The following is a 16598-nucleotide window of genomic DNA, read 5'->3' on the forward strand; positions in this document are numbered from 1 at the left end:
ACAATAGAATAAACAGACCAGCCTCATGTACCCCAAGCTGGCTGCTCGCCGGCTACACAACCGAGAATGACTTGGGACTTCTGGCCTCCTGCTTCTATCAAGTGTTTGACTGTGAGGATGGCGTGGATATACCACACACCCTGTTTCTGTGGAGCTGGGATCAAACTCAATGTTCTATGTACACTAGGCAAGCATTCCAGCAATTGACCGACTACAGTTTCTTAAAATGTAGTTTTGAATATGTCTCAATTATAGACAAAATATGCCTAATAATTTAAAAAAACACTTTTTGTGTTCCCATGTATCTGTGAACAACTTAACCGTTACCTTTTCATGGAGTTTTCCAGTTGGCATATTGCTGCTTCAGATTCCACCTTCAGCTTACTTCTCTCTAAAATCAACCCCTCCAGCTCACTTCTCAATCTGTAGTTTTCCTGTAAGACCTCCGAAATATGAGAGTCAGTAAAGGTGTGTGGGTGATAGAGTTTGCCCTCCAGGGTTTCAGGGAAGGCATTTGCATTTCCTTTACTTGGGTGCAAAACTTCTTTCTTCAGCCTTTTGACAGCCGTCTCCTCTCTGCTCCTGGAGCTCTGCCTGGACAGCATCATTCTTCTCTCCTTCTGGAGCCTCTCCACAGTCTTTGTGAGGTCTTGTATCGCTCTCCCTTTTGCTGCCAGCTCTTCATTGAGCCTTGCCAGCTTTGCCCTAGCCTGCGCCTGCTCTACCTGGAACTCTATGGATTGGAGGTCCTGATCGTCTTTGTCATTCTTCTTGTGTTCTAAGTTGGCATTTTGACGTCTAAGAACATCTATTTCAGCTTCCAGCTTTCTTACAGTGATCTGATGGGCTTCCTTTATGTCCCCGAGTTCTGTCTCGAGGGCCTTAAGCCTGGATGTGCTGTTGTGCTGATTCTGTGGCGCTTCCTTCTGCCTGTGTGCGAGCAGCCGGTCCTGTTCCTCCAGCCTCTGTTCGTACTGAATCTGAGGAAAGAATTCAGACCCTATTAAAACCCTGTTAAATGCATCATTACTTAGTGAAGTCCCGTGTTTTACTATATTCCTATGAGTCCTCTGTCCAAACACTCACATATTCTTATGCCTTCAACTTTCTTTGAAAATCAAGATGTACTGAGGTCTTATTCTTTGAAGGGCATAACTATATCATTTAAAAATTGATTCATATACGTTAGGTAACATGTGTTTATAAAGCCTTCGAATGTTTCAAATCTTAAAATAAGTTTAAGAGATAGGCGTAGTGGCCCATGCCTGCAACCCCAGAACTTGAAAATTGGAGGCAGGAGGATTGGGAGTTTATCTGTTGAGGCTACACAGTGAACCCAAGGCCAGCTTGAGATACATGAGACCTTGTGTCAAAAAGAAAAAAACTAGTTGGGTTTTTTCTACTCAATACTACTATTAAAGTAATAGTATTGACACTTTCTCAATGTTAAGCTAATCGTTCATGTTAACCTGTCATACTCTGACGATAAACACAGAAAGCAGATGGAGGTGTTGAAGTGTCTGAGAAACAGTATGCTTCCCATTTGTTTTTGTTTACTTTAATTGAGAGAGGGCCATGCTGGCCTTGAACTTGTGATCCTCTTTCTTCTACTCCTGAGAACAATACATCTTCAAAACAACGAGTACAACAGCTTAGAGCTTTTATTCTGGACATTTAGAGCAAAATGAAATATAAATAATAAGGTTGATTCTACTGAGTCAGGTACTGATGATAGCTCATTTGTGAGTATTTACTGAGCTACAACGCCATACTCGGCACTGGGCTTGGTTCTATTGACCTTCAGCTGTGCTTTTAACCAGATAATGGTCTGGGGGAGGAGAGCAACACAGCAGCTGCCACATCCTGTGACACCTGCAGTAAAGACACAGGACAGGGCCAAGGCAGCGGATGCCTGCAGACCTGAGGAGGTGGGAAAACTGCATGGAGACAGCACATTGACATTTGGTCTTCATGGATGAGGCAAAAACAGGGCAAGCAGATACAGGGCTATCTAGGAACAGAAGGGTACACAGAGGTTACTGAATTTTATTCTACCAAAACCCAGAAATGAGAGCAGGAAGTGGTGGGTAGTGTGAGGAAGGGCAGGAGAAGAACGGGATAGGGGACTGTGAGAGAAGAAAAGTTAGTGTCTATAGATCTATAGGCACAGAAATAGGGTGTAGGTTAGACTTAACACGAGAGTCCCTACGTGTTCAGTGAACTTTAAACAGTAATCATAATCATTTAGCTGAGTGTTTGTGTGGTATATACCTAGGTAGATATGGTTAATTGATTAAAGTATTTATCAAATATCTAGATATTTAATGTAATCACACAGAAGTTGCTCAAGGGGTATCAACAGATATGGAAATGCATGGGTGGCAGTGGCTCAGTGGTAGAGGACTTTGAAAGATAGAAAAATCATAAGTTGATCCCCTGAACCCTACTCTTAAAAGCAAAGACATAAAAACCTGTAAGTCAAACACTATGTCACCTCAGTCCCAGGAAATTAGCTGACCATTTGAACAGATGACCCTAACTAAACAAACCATAAGATGTATGGTGTCAGGATGCTATGGGCCCGAGATTAGCCTGGCCGCGCTTTGAACTAACAACCCTGAGACAGTTGGTGCCAGGATGCTAAAAGTTCGAGATTAGCCTGACCCCCTTGAACTGGAGCTCATGATATATAGTGTGAAACTAGTTCGAAATAGCCAATTATAAAGTGACATACCATCCATCTTAAGAATTTGAGATCAAATGTATGGATGACCTTGTGACCTGTTCCCCCTCCTTCCCCCTTCCCTAACTCCACTCTCAGCCTTCCCCCTACCCTAACTCCACCCCCACCTGGTTTGTAGATTCCCCCTTAAAAGCTGTAAAATTCTTTTGTTCGGGGCTGAATTCCTCTGCCCCTGCTCGGGCTTTTGGGAAGACAGCCCTGGCTAGCCAGTAAACCTCATGCAATTGCATCAAGTTGTGTTTCTTGTGAGTGATTTGGGGTGCGTCTGCAGTTCTCTGGGGATCATGAGTTCTTTTTTGAGTGGGCTTTACAACTTGTCTAGCACACACAAAACCCTTAATGTAACCCCAGAATGACTACTTAAAGGGTGTGTGGGGGAGAGTATATGTGCACATACATATAGACAGAGATAAGTGTGTAAGGAAGGGTATGTGCACATGTATGTAGACAGAGATATGTGTGTGGGGAAGGGTATGTACACATGTATGTAGACAGAGATATGTGTGTGGGGAAGGGTATGTGTACATATATGTAGACAGAGATATGTGTGTGGGGGAGGGTATGTGTACACATATATAGAGACGTGTGTGGGAGAGGGTATGTGCACATGTATATAGACAGAGATATGTATGTGTGGGAGGGTATGTGCACAGGCATATGGACAGATATGTGTGGGGGAAGGTATGTGCACAGGCATATGGACAGATATGTGTGGGGGAGGGTATGTGCACAGGCATATGGACAGATATGTGTGGGGGAGGGTATGTGCACAGGCATATGGACAGATATGTGTGGGGGAGGGTATGTGCACAGGCATATGGACAGATATGTGTGGGGGAGGGTATGTGCACAGGCATATGGACAGATATGTGTGGGGGAGGGTATGTGCACAGGCATATGGACAGATATGTGTGGGGAAGGTATGTGCACAGGCATATGGACAGATATGTGTGGGGGAGGGTATGGGCATATGCATATAGACAGAGATATGAGTTGGGGTAAGAGGAACCTGATAGAGTTGGGGTAAATGCTTATAAAAAACATCAGAAGGAACTAATCAGAGCTGGATGCAACAGGCTTGTAAAGCAGCACTAAAGGAATTTAAAGATGGAAGCTCACACACCTAGGGGATGCCACTCTCACAAAGCAGCACCTGCCTTAGTCAAGCTGGGCTGCAGAAGAACAGCTACTGATAGGCCGTGTCCTGTCTCATCCTTGGTCTGTTTTGGCACTTAGGTTTTGATTCATTTTTGTTCCACAGGAGAATGGAAAATCCAGAAAGTAAGAAATTCCTGGGCAAGGATGGTCTTCAGCAGCCCATCCCACCTTCAAGGTGGGTGCCTCTGCCTCATCTCCTTACCCACGCCCATGACTAGATGAATTTCAGTGAAGATTTGTCAGTAACAAAAGGGTCTTCTCTCCTGTGCTTCTGAACATGCAGCAGAGGTGTTTCAATCTACTTTTCCTGACTTTTTTCTTCTGATTCTAATACCAACAGGGGTACACTAAGGTATCCTGTGCTCAACTGTTTTGTCTGGAATAGAAAGGAGCTGCTGGAGGAGCTCAAGAAGACACGATGGACTTAGACTTCTTTTATATGGAATCATGGTGGTGGCCAAGGATGCCCAGAGCCCAGGCTCCATCTCTGCTACCCTACACATACCTTCATTTTCTGAAACTGCTGTTCCATGGTGCGAAGGCTTTTCTTGGCTTCTTCATCTTTGCCCTCCAGATCAGCTTCTAGCTTTTTGATCCTTCTCTCCATAAACTCCACTGTATTTCTATCTACCGAGTCACCAGCTGCAGAGGCAGCCAGTATCAAAGCAGGTAAAGAGTTGGGATACCTTCTCCTCAGAATACCTTCCATTTCTTTAACCTATGAAAATGTGTTAAACATACATAAAGGTAAAGCAGTTTAGTATTTAAGCTTAGATAATGCTATACCAGTCATGTCAAGGATGTTTACAGCTCATCGCCATGATGAATTAAAGGCACAGGATGCAGTTATTTCAAAAGATTACCTTCTATTATCTAACCTGCTCAACTCACAGTGATCATCTTACAGTCACTTGAAGCACATCTTCAGACTCTACTGGTATCTGCAGCTTGGTACTAAGGTGCCAGTGCCTGTACCTGCTTTAAAATGAATTATGGCCATGGCATCCTATAAACTATATATTAAACCCAACAGTCTTTGTTTAAACATTTCCCTAGCCCATTAGTATGCAATAATGCATATCTGAGACACAGTATGTATAGCACAGTGGTTAAGGGCATGCCTGGTTAGACTGTGCTCCCCATTAATCTGGAGTACAGAGCTCTGGTTCTTCCCACCGGCCCTTCATGTGACAGCACTCCTAATATGTACTGGCTGAAAACATACTGATATCCACAGAGAAGGCAGTGCACTGCCACAGATACAGAGGTCTCTAAGCACCTGCCTGTCTAGGACATCAGGCCTTCCCTGCCAAAGACACTTAACAGTACCCTTTAAAAGAAGTTACATGTATGTTTTCTCTGAGTACCATGTGCATGCAGGGCCCACAGGGGTCAGAGGAAGGAACTGTATCCTCTGGGACTAGAGTTATAGACTGTTGTGAGCTACCACATGGCTGTTGGGAGTTGAGCCTGGGTCCTTTGCAAAAGCAGCAAGTACTCTGAACCACAGAGCCATCTCTCCCTCCCCCAAAAACAATCTCTTAAAGTCTTCATAAAAGACAATTTTTCAGTCTCAAAAAAACAATGACATATTTTAAGATTTTAAGACCTTTCTTTAAGAGAGTGTTGTGTCTCAGCACACAGAAACTACAGCTTGGTATTACAGGTGCCGGTATCTGTACCTCCTTTAAAATGGTATTATGGTCATGGCATCCTGTAAACTATATATTAAACCCAAGTCTTTGGTCAAATGCTTCTCCAGCCCATGAGCATGCAATACAACAAACCTGAGACATAGTTAGGCACAGTGTTTGGTCATGTTTGGTAAAACTGTTCCCCATTAGAGGACCTTGCTCAATTCAAATTTCTTGCTTTATGAGTTAAATAACGATCTTAACTCATAGGATTCACACAGGGAGGATCAATATACTTCCATCTTGGTAAGCTTTTGCAGAGTACCAGCATAGAGTGAACACTGGCAAATGTTGGCTTTCTTTACGTGTTTGTCTAAAAAAAGACTACCTTTCCTAATTGCTGGAGCTCAAAATCCTGTTTGTAGACAACTCATAGTAGAAATTTCAGAACATAGCCTCTGCAAAGCCAGCAGTCAGAGAGCGTTCCTATTTCTAAAAACTGCCTGCACTCATGGGACACTATCAACTGAGAACTATCAAGGTACATATTACAAACTGGTACTTCCCTTGGACAAGTTTTAGATGCGTTTCTTCTGGTATTAACAATATAGTTATATTTGAGTAAATTATTAAGCAGTAGAGCAGAGATATATATGCCACAAATATTAGAAAGAGAATTAGATTAAAACATTTAACATATTTTAATATGTTAATATGTTAAATAAATAAATTTATTTTAATATTAAAAATGTCATATCATGAAATACATAATACATTTTTGGAGAAAAGTTAAATTCTATCTGTACTTTCTTTAATTTTGGGTTAAAATTTTATTCTTTGGTCAATGATTCCAATGACTGGTAGACAAAGCCAATTTTTAAAAGGTCTCACTGACAAACTATGAAATAGTCCATTAAATAAAAGCATGAATAGAACAATGTACAAGTTTTCCTATAAAGTACATCCAACTAGCCTCATTCTTATGTTCTATTTAGAAAATGCATTTTATTGCCAACTAATCTATTTCAACAATGGCTCCAAAATGATTTTAACTATATTGTGATATACTCTGAGTATATAACATATTCAGGTATAAAATCATTATAGAAGAAATGCTCGAGAAGACAGAACAAGCAAGCACATCAGAACGTGTATGTAGCAAACCTCACTGAAAGTATTACTAACGAGTGTTTTATGAGGATATAATCTAAGATGGATAATCAGTAAATGTTCAGTGAAAGAGTGTTACTTTTATAGAGTGTGTTTCTGGCCAACATGGAGCACCTCTTGGGGATGGAAGAGAGAGGGGGAGGAAGAGAATATGAATGTGTACACCTGCACTTGCACTCAGAAGCCCATGGAGGTCAACCTTGAGGGATGTTCTCAGGAGTGGTCTTAGGAGATGATTTTTATAGTTTTTTTTTTTTGTTGTTGTTTGTTTGTTTTTGTTTTTTAACTAGAGTTGGGCTCTGTGGACTGGGCCTGTTGGCTAGCTGCCCAGTGATAATCCCTCCAGAGTTGGGATGACAAGCACATGCTACCATGCTGGACATTTTCTGGAACTCAGCTTCACGCTTTCACCGCAAGCACTCTGATGACTGAGCCGTCTCCCCGCCTCACCATCTGAAGTCTTAGACACATGGCAAGCATCCCATTTCTTTACTCTATACAATCCAGTCTCACATGTCTCTCTTAAAGAGATCATCCAATGGGCTCGCTCCTCTGTCTCTGTGCCCTCCCAGTTCTGGACAGCTGCTTCTGCACTTGTCAAGGTAAACCTTAATCCCTGGAGATGCACAAGTACAATTCTGCACTACACTCACAACAGAATGTCTCTAGCTCTTCAAGCCACTGTTGTCTTGTCTTGACACTGTAACCAAATTACTAAGTCATACCTCTTAATACCAGAAAGGTCCTGTGAAAGTAACAAAGTTGAATTTCTAGCTTTCCTCTTCATAAAACCACTTGTCTCTGTGATGACCTCACAGTCTTAGATCTGTGATGAAATAATAGCTGTCTGTTTAGGAACTAGGAGAAGATTACACAAGTCCTGTTCTCTCATCAAAGGCTGGAAAACTGTACTTTAATATTTAGCTATAAATATAAATGCTATATAGAATGCTTTAAAAATAGAAGGAAAATGACTGTATTCATGTAAAACTACTTCAATAATTTTTTTTTTCATCTTAAGAAGCTTCACAGTAAGATTTGACTTGTTCTGCTACACAGACCATGAAATGAATACTTGTGATACTCAGCATGAGCAAGTCTCAGGCTGACGGCCAGGGGACTGGAACACTGCATGTTCTTAGTGCAGGGTGTTTCTTTGTAATATTGCCTAAGTTAGCAACATTCCCAATCCTAAAATCTTCTTATAGTCCCTTCCCACCTATTTTTATTTGGGGGGGGGGAGGGTAGTTCAGGATATGGATTAGTTCTGTTCTTAAAAAAGAGAAAAACGATTTTGCTATGTTGCATGAGCTTGTTCTGAATTCCTAGGTTCAAGTGATCTTACTGCTTCAGCCTCCCAAATAGGAAATAAACTGAATACTCAATGCTTCAAATTTCTGCTTCCTTCTTTCTAGAAGTTTACTAGGGCTGGAAGGCCAAAGGATCTCTCATCAATAGGTTTCCATCTTCCCACTGAGAGATTCAGTCTAACATTCTGCAGGCTAAGCCCTGGGCTATGCAATCTGCTACACACTTTAAGGATTTCATAAATATTATGTCTTGAGGGAAATCCTGAAACAAAGCACTGTATATGTTTAAAGTGCTTCAATGATTTTTTTTTACAACAGTTTAATACTTACCTGCCGCTCCAGATCCTGAATTCTTTTGGCATCAAGAGCTCTTTCCTTTGAGCGTAACCTCTGCTGAGTAGCTGGGCTCCCACACTCAGTTTTCAGTTTTTCAATCTGTCCACAAAGGAAGAATATGGGAAGATAAGAAGTATATTTACAACAACAGGAACACACCAAAAGTGTGTGCGGAGGAGGGGTATAATGTTAGCTCACTAGTTAACTCCATAACAGACACTGATTGAGCTATTCCTTTTCCAAGTCTCTGAGGTACAGCACTGGCTGCAGGAAATGTGGGCAAACAAGAGAAGCTGGGTCTGTGCACTTGTAGAAACAAGGGGCTGATAAGCTGATCAAGTAAACCAACAAGAAAGTCATCTGACAGAGAGCTAAGCACTAGCAACAAAACACTACTTACTGAAAGCCAGGGCAGGGTAGGGGTGCGGGAGGAAGTTCTGAGAGTAGAAACTTGAGCTGAGCTTTGATGGAGAAGGAGATTTAGTGAGGCATGTGAAAACTCAAAGACAAGGCAGCAAGTGGCCTGAATCCAGAGATGCTGTGTGGCTGGGGGAGTCAACTCACTGAGGGGCACAGAGGAGGTTCTCAGCAGGCCCCTAGGGGTCAGGCTGCGATAAATAGCTGGCACTTATCTATAGTCTACCTAAAAAGACAAGTCATCTAAAGTCAAACCAAAACCCAGACTAGCTATAAATCCAGACCTAAAAGCCAGGGTTGGAGCTAAGAATACAGTGCAATGGCAGAGCGAGTGCATGGCCCTGGGTTCACCTCCAGTACAGGACACAAGCAGACTGCAGTGAGGGAGTCATGACAGGAAGCTCCATGAGTGACACCACAGCAGTTGGCTCATGTGCAAACGCACCTCCAATCTCAGCTTCTCAGCTTCTTCATTGGCCTCTCTGAGACGAGCTGCGTCTTTATCCAGAAGCTCCTGATTTTCAGCATACCACTGTAACCGCTTCTGTAGACGACTGACTTCTTGTTTATGTGTTTCTTCTAAAATCTTTATTTCATATAATTTTTCACCTACATGATAAAATGGCTCAAAAACTTGATAGTAATTTTCAAAATATGGTAATAACAAAATGATACTTATTATAAATAAAATGTCTATCTAGTGAAAGCATTATGAAGAAACAAAAGGCAAAACCAAATGATGTATAGATCAGTGTTTAGTTGAGTCTTTTAGTAATGAAGCCAAGAGATTGTGTTAACAAAATAATCCAAATCTACTTCATAACAAGGATGGCTATCTAGAAATGTGGGATTGTTTTCCACTGACTTAGTATGAAAATCAAGTTGTTTTCAGGGAAAAATGAATAGATTCAAGGAATGATAAAAATAAAGAATGTCTATAGTTACAAATAAAAATGTATGATTATGGCTAACACAAATTTACCTGATAAAGGTGTTTGAACTTTCAAAATTAATTCTTGAAAATAGCTCTTTCTCCTCTGCTTTAGAGGTTAGAAGGAACATCATGTTGTCATAAGCAAGAACAGGATCTCTGTGTAGCTCTCACACTGGAGCTGAAGGGACTGCAGACACAAGACTAACTGGGATAAAGCCCCTGACTTTTCCAGCCTGTGCTCTGCTGCTCCATCACCTACCCAGCCATGAGCTGAAGGCACACTGGGCCCGACCTCCATTCCTTTACTTCCAAATCTCACTCAAAGCCATTCTTCTCCCAAACTCTTAGGGTGCGTATGATTACCCCTCCCCGGTCCCATTAAATGATGTTCATTCTTATCTTTCTCCTAGAATTTTTCCTGGTGGGTACTGTGCCATATTTCCTTTCATTTCCTAGAAAATATTGCAGTGTTGTCTGTTCATGTGGCAAATACTTCAGAGCATGTCTCAGCCCTGCCTTCAGGAAGCTCTCAGTCAGGCTAAGACCACAGGCCTCTAAACAATTCAACACAAAGCTATTAATTCAATTAATGTATGATTCTCCCTTGACGATGCAATTGTTCTTGTTAGAAATAAGAAGTGTATAATCATCTTACATTTGAAAATGTTTCAAAGACTACAAGTTACTTACAGGATAAGTATTTTAATGATACCATTTGGTTTCTATTACTTGAACTCATGATTAGAACAACCAGAGAACAGAGACAGTCTCGGCTGTGCTCACCTGTGGCATAGGCGATTTCATCTTTGGCTTGGTCCCTCTCCTTCTTCATTTTTTCCAAGTCCACTTCCAGAGCTTGTTTGTCTTGCTTCAGTCTTTTGATGTCTTCCATTAGATGGTTTTTTTCTTTCTTGATAGTTGAAGAAATATAAAAGTAGGTTACTTACAAACTAATAAATAAATCATGGGATATTTTCTTCTCCACTCAATCCATCAAAAATACTGCTGTGAATGCTTCCTAAATTTCAGGTCATATTTTAATCTAAAAGGGACAGAGGGTGCTCTACCCCTGGACCATCAGTAACTTCCCACAGTCTGTAATGTAATGTTGGGTCCAGTCTTCCCAGCATTCCATTGGAGACACCACTCTTATTATCCTTATGTATTCTTTTTTCAAAGCACTCTGACAGTCAGTAAGCCCTCAGCTGGACTGCTTCGAGAACCTCACATCTAAGTAAGTTCCTCTCACTCTCCATCCCACAGCCTGCTCTCACAGCAGCTAGGACCAGCCACACTCCTCCAGCTGAACCCCCTGGGGGTTCTCCTCTCAGCCACAAATGTTTAATCACAACTTTTAGAGTCACACAACTCAGCCGTGACTATGGCTGAGCACACCACTAGAAATCTGTTCCCTCTAGCCATGGATGCCTGCATGCTGTTCTCTGAATAACCCCTACCCAGTGAGCACTCCTGCCTCAAGGGTCTGCACTCCTTATCCTTCTACCAGGTAGCCTGTCCCTTCATGTCATGACTGCTCAAAGGAAGACCCAGGAAGACCTTGCCTGGCCACTTTCTCTGAAAGCAAGCTTTCCCTCACCCTCCAAGCACAGCTGTATTTTCTTCCCAGCACTTGCTACCTGACCTATCACCTAAAAGCAGAATTTTACTTTAATTTTTTGATGATAATGATGACTATTTTAAAGACAGGTTCTCACTACGTAAGCCCGGCTGGCCTAGAACTCACTAGGAAGATCAGGTTGGACTCCAACTCAACAGAGATCCACTTACTTAGCCTCCCAGGTGCTAGGACTAAAGTTGTGTGCCTTGACTGTCTTGTTTTGATAACTCTTGTACCATAATTACATAAAAGGGTTGGACATGAAAATAAAGATTAAGGGGCTGAAGAAATGGCTCAGTGGTTGAGAGCACTGGCTGCTCTTCCAGAGGACCCAGGTTTGACTCCCAGCACTCACCTGGTGGCTCACAACCATCAATAACTCTAGTTCCAGGGGATCTGATACATGCGTGTTTGCGTGTGTTTGCGTGTGTGTGTGTGTGTGCGTGTGTGTGTGTGTGTGTGTGTGTGTGCGCGCGCGCGCGTGCACGCAAAGGTAGTACATGCTCCTTACCAACAGCTGGGCCATCTTTTCAGCCCTGGGAATTTATTTGAAATAAAGTATATGTGTGCCACAAATGATGTGGCTCTGTGTGGTAAACACTGAGGAGAGGTTGTTTGTACTGCAGGGCAGGGATCATTTAAACCAGTTTCCAAGGTTGTCTGTGCATTAAAGTTACATGAATACCTAATGCTAATCTTAGATACTTTTTAATTTTCAAATAATATACTTCAAATATATTTTATTCACACATTTATTACAAGCAGATTTTTTTAAACATTCTGAAATTTCTTTGATAATTTTACTAACCTCAATAGTTAAAATCCTTACTCAACTTACCTGTGCTGCCCGTAATTCTCCTAGAAGATCTGTAAAACTCTGGTTTTTGGTGGGTTCTGTATTTTCAACTGCTTGAGACAGAAAACGATTTTTGTGCATCTGTTCTCTGATTTAAAAAAAAAAAAAGATTTTCTTTTTTAAAAAACAAGGTACTCCTTTTAATACAAAATACTGTTATGAACTTAAACTCTGTGGACCACTAGAAATGTTAAAGAGACGGTGGCTGGAGGAGATGCTTACACTTTTCACTTTAGAAGAACAGAAATCCTAAGATTTTGGCTTAATTGAAATTTAAAAAACATTGCTTCTAATTCTCAGAGAAATGAGGCGTCTCATCATCAGGCCTACTGCATGTCGTCCTGGGGACTGAGCCAGGACTCTGCCAACTTAGTTATATCTCCAGTACAGACCGGATCTTTGCCAGAAACCCTTATGAGGAGCATCTGGAAAGAAGATGTAAGTATTCTCCAGATTCAAATCAGCACACCTGCTTCGGCGCCACACTGACCAGGAGAAAGGGACAATAAAACAGACCCACACATCCTCTGCTTACCAATCTGTATAGCTGTCATTCTGTCTACTGTAGGGTGTACTTTTTATTATATAGAAATGTCAGTAGGTGCTACATTCTTTAGTGGCTACACTTTTCATGTTATAAGCCATCCACAAGGGAGAGCATGTTAGTAAACATGGTTAGCATTCATAACATTCATGGTCAACAAGTCTTCTGAACATCCTGAGTGACTGGACATTTATGTGAAATGACACAGTAAACGGTCAGTCCTAGTAGAAGAAGACAGCCTAGTGTGTCCATGTTTGCAGGCTCCACATCTGTCCTTCCAGGGTCTGGCAGATGAGTGAGCAGGCTCTGGCTACTCTGCTCTGCTCAGGGTTGGACAGCACAACACACAGGTGGGTTTTGTTGGTTTTCTTGCTTGTTTTGTTTTTTGTTCTCCCTACAAATGACCTCAGGCAAATGACGGCTTTCCGACCTGGAAGCCACTCCAAGTTCCTTCTCAGGTACATTCCAGCCAGGGCTGAGACTATCTACCCCCTTGCTCAGCTAGGCAAAAACTGTGGAACAACCTATTCTCTAGAGCTCCCTGGTGGCACCAGAGGGAAGCACGGTTCGATCATACCCTTTCCATCCCCTCCTCCTCCTTCCTCTTCTTGTTCCATTTTCCTACAGTTATTATTTCTTTTTCTCTTTCCAGAATTACCCTACAGTTATTCTGTTTCTATAGAACTTAAGGCCAAGATGAGACTGTGGTTCTTACTTTTTACGTTTGTATTATTAGTGAAATCACTGCTTGGGGAATAATAAGCATTTTAGGCTTATCATGGACAAAGACATGCTCTGTTTTCAGTTTCTTAAAAGCAATGTCAAACTTACATGTGGATATACTAACCATCAATTAGTAAAAGAGAAAACCCTCTCAATATATAAAACATGAGTTATGAGACTGGAAGTGAGTGTACAAATGAAAAAGATAGATGCAAAAGTGTCATTTTCAAGAAAAACCCACATTATTAATATAACATGCTTAGAAACAGTTAAGTACATGTAAGGGTAAAAATTTCAAAAACACTTACTTTAAAGAGGCCAACTCACTAAATAAATTCTGATTTTCTTTAAACATTCGCTCTTCATTTTTCTTATTTTGTTCCTGAAGATCTTTTACTTGATTATACAACCTTTCATTTTCCTTTTTAAAAACAGAAAAATAAATTTTAGTTAAAAATTGCACTATAACATAAAATGAAATATTAATAGAAAAATCACTTAGTCTTTAAAATTTTCTGTTTTTAACTTTATAAATTTTAAATCTTTCTCACACATCTATTATCTTAGAAGGCAACTTATCTAGACACAACTCTTTCTGAAATACAAAAATGTTTACTTGAAAAAAAGGTTGCAAAATTCCCATAAACTAAAGGGTCTAATGGCTAAGCAGTATAATGAACTGAACATCATCAGAGGTAATGTATCAAGGAGAGTGGAGATGGAGCCAATACATCCTATCACCTTGTGTTGCTAAGGGTCAGAAAACTTCTGGATTGGGCCAGAGGTGCTTCTAACAGTGATGTAATTAGATATGGAACAGGCGAATCTGTGATTAGACTTACTGACCTCACTTTACACTGAGAATTTGCTGAAAACTAAGCTTTTGAGGTGGTAGCAAAAAGTCTGGATTACCTCAGCATGTGTGGGTCTCAGCCTGGCAGGTGGCACATCAATAGACACAGAACTTAATTAAGTATGTCTTCTGAGGCAACAGCAGACATACTTAAGGGTCTGTGAAATCTTAAAAATCCTTCTCTGTATGGCAAGATGAGGTGGGATGAAGAATCTGAATGGATCTCACTAAATTGAGGGCAGCAAGTGCTGCCAAAACATTCAGAGCAACTGGTATGAAAATGCTTTCTCTGAATCCTCTCTGGGTGATAAAGAATGGCTCAGAACTCAGATTAGAGTTGTAACAGAACAATGTAATGAGGTGGAGGACAAGAGAGAGGAAACAGGACAGAAAGGGAGGCAGAGGAGGAAGGTAAGTCTTAAACCTGTCCAGGTTTTCCTTCTTCATAGAGACAGAAGGTTAAGAGAGATTGCACATGGCTTCACAGCAGACATTAAAGTTAAGACTTAAAACTGGGTTTTAATTTAAACCAGAATTGATGCACTAAGGTACTTTAATCTGATTAATAAGAAACATGTACAACAACTGGCAAGACTGTGCATGTCTGTACCCAGGACTTGGGAGGTGGATCACAACCTTAAGGCCCTCCTGGACTATTAAGTGAGTCCCAGGGCACAGGAGGGAAGGAGGGGAGGGAAGGAAGGGGAGAAAGGGTGTGTTGGGGGTAAGCCACTAGTCAGATTATTACTGTACTTATATCTGAATGTTACATGACCACAGCAGTATTTTAATACGCCTTATTTTTATAATTATTGCCACACCTGTTGGTAGCCTTGAAGAAGTGTCTCTTGTTCTTGTATCTCTTTTTGAATTTGTTTCAGCTTCTCTCCAGTGATGGGGTCAGATGTTTCTCCAAACTGTAGCCACCTCTGTTTTCTGCTTGTTTCTTCAAAGCTACTTAACTTTAAGGAAATGGAAGGATTGTTTTATTCGCAGAGGAAAATGAAGTGAGGAAGATAAAGGGTTTCTCAGACCCAAACCATCTCCCTTAGTGACTACTGGGAAGTACTGTGACCACAGTCAAGTCAGCACAGAGAATTTCTCGGGAGAGAAGAGACTCAGAAACATAATGGTGACACCCTGATTCTACACCTTCTCATACTGTTCTTGCTAAAACTCTCACTTCTCTGAAGGTCATAGTGAATTCCTTGCTGTGTTTTTAAAAGGACAGCTGACAAAGGAATGAGCCAGCTCTGCTTTCCCTCTTTCCACCTTACTCTTCTCTAAGGAGAGGGAGAACCAAGAACGAAGTCTGCATGTCATGTGGCAAATGCATCCTCAACAGCTCCAGGCACCAAGGATGACAAGGAATTTAGTAAGAAGCAGTTTTTTTTTATTGTTGTTTTTAAATAAACAAAAAGGAAAGCCAGAAGAGAATGGTGTGTTTGTTACCTTGGCCTGAAGAATGTAATTCTCTTGGTTCAGTTTGAAGAGCTCTCTCTCCTGCTGCCTCTTTAGGCTTTCCACAGTGTCCTCCATCTCCTTCTCCTTCTCAGAGAACGTCATCTTAATCTGCTCGATCAGCGCTTGTGCGCCCCTCCACTTTTCCTCTGCATCCTGAGCTCTTTTCAACATCAGTAATTCTTTCTCTCTGTTCTCACCGCAGGATCCCAAAGGCTCCTTTCAAAAAAGAAGCTTTGCTTCATTACACTAGTTGTGCCTTTAAGACTAGAACACAAACAGAAAAATAACGACTGGAAATTGCACGCTTAATAATGCTCCACGACAAAGAAACAGTGAGAGCAATGTGAATGCAGAAAAGAAATTTCATATTTTATGTCCATATTAATCAACTCCAATTGTGATATTTTCTTATATACAGTGTGCAATTAACACATACTCTATAATCTAGTTTTAAAATTATTTTAAGATATATAAATTATAACTATTAGTATGAACTTCAATACCTACAGACTGTAACTGAACAAAGGAATCATCTGAGGGGTCTTCAGGCCTCTTAGGTGTAGCTGGGCTACTTTCACGGTGAGGGGATGGTTTACTCAAAGCTGCAGGCTTGATGAGTTTTGTTCCAGATAGTATTTCTAAATATTGCAGACAACAGAAGAAAACATTACAAATGCAAGGTTGGAGGTGCATCTGGCAGTGATGGACAGTAAGTACAAGGACAGGCAACGGGAAGGTAAAATGACAGGCACAGGCTGAGAGCACCACACTGCCGAAGTCTTTTCACTATGGTCACTCATCTCCAGAAGCCACTCACAGTCAACATCGACTTTTGACC

General features: G+C 41.2%; 1 protein-coding gene across 4 annotated transcripts in view; it reads right to left on the bottom strand.

Annotated features, from left to right (window-relative positions):
* Positions 1-16598, bottom strand: part of Cep162 (centrosomal protein 162) — a 58609-nt gene that overhangs the window by 12792 nt on the left and 29219 nt on the right. For all 4 annotated transcript variants that reach the window (XR_013105707.1, XM_034484458.2, XM_076917878.1 and 1 more), the window contains 10 exons: positions 16268-16398; positions 15749-15976; positions 15118-15258; positions 13752-13864; positions 12159-12264; positions 10486-10612; positions 9214-9377; positions 8346-8450; positions 4407-4619; positions 328-980 (listed from right to left, as the gene is read on the bottom strand). Coding sequence is in view for 3 of the 4 variants with exons in the window: in XM_034484458.2 (XP_034340349.1) it covers positions 328-980; positions 4407-4619; positions 8346-8450; positions 9214-9377; positions 10486-10612; positions 12159-12264; positions 13752-13864; positions 15118-15258; positions 15749-15976; positions 16268-16398 (1981 nt within the window). In the remaining variant the exon portion in view is untranslated. The remainder of the gene's footprint in view (positions 1-327; positions 981-4406; positions 4620-8345; positions 8451-9213; positions 9378-10485; positions 10613-12158; positions 12265-13751; positions 13865-15117; positions 15259-15748; positions 15977-16267; positions 16399-16598) is intronic.

The sequence above is a fragment of the Arvicanthis niloticus genome, chromosome 21 (genome assembly GCF_011762505.2).
Source record: "Arvicanthis niloticus isolate mArvNil1 chromosome 21, mArvNil1.pat.X, whole genome shotgun sequence".
In the NCBI taxonomy this organism is placed as follows: domain Eukaryota; kingdom Metazoa; phylum Chordata; class Mammalia; order Rodentia; family Muridae; genus Arvicanthis; species Arvicanthis niloticus.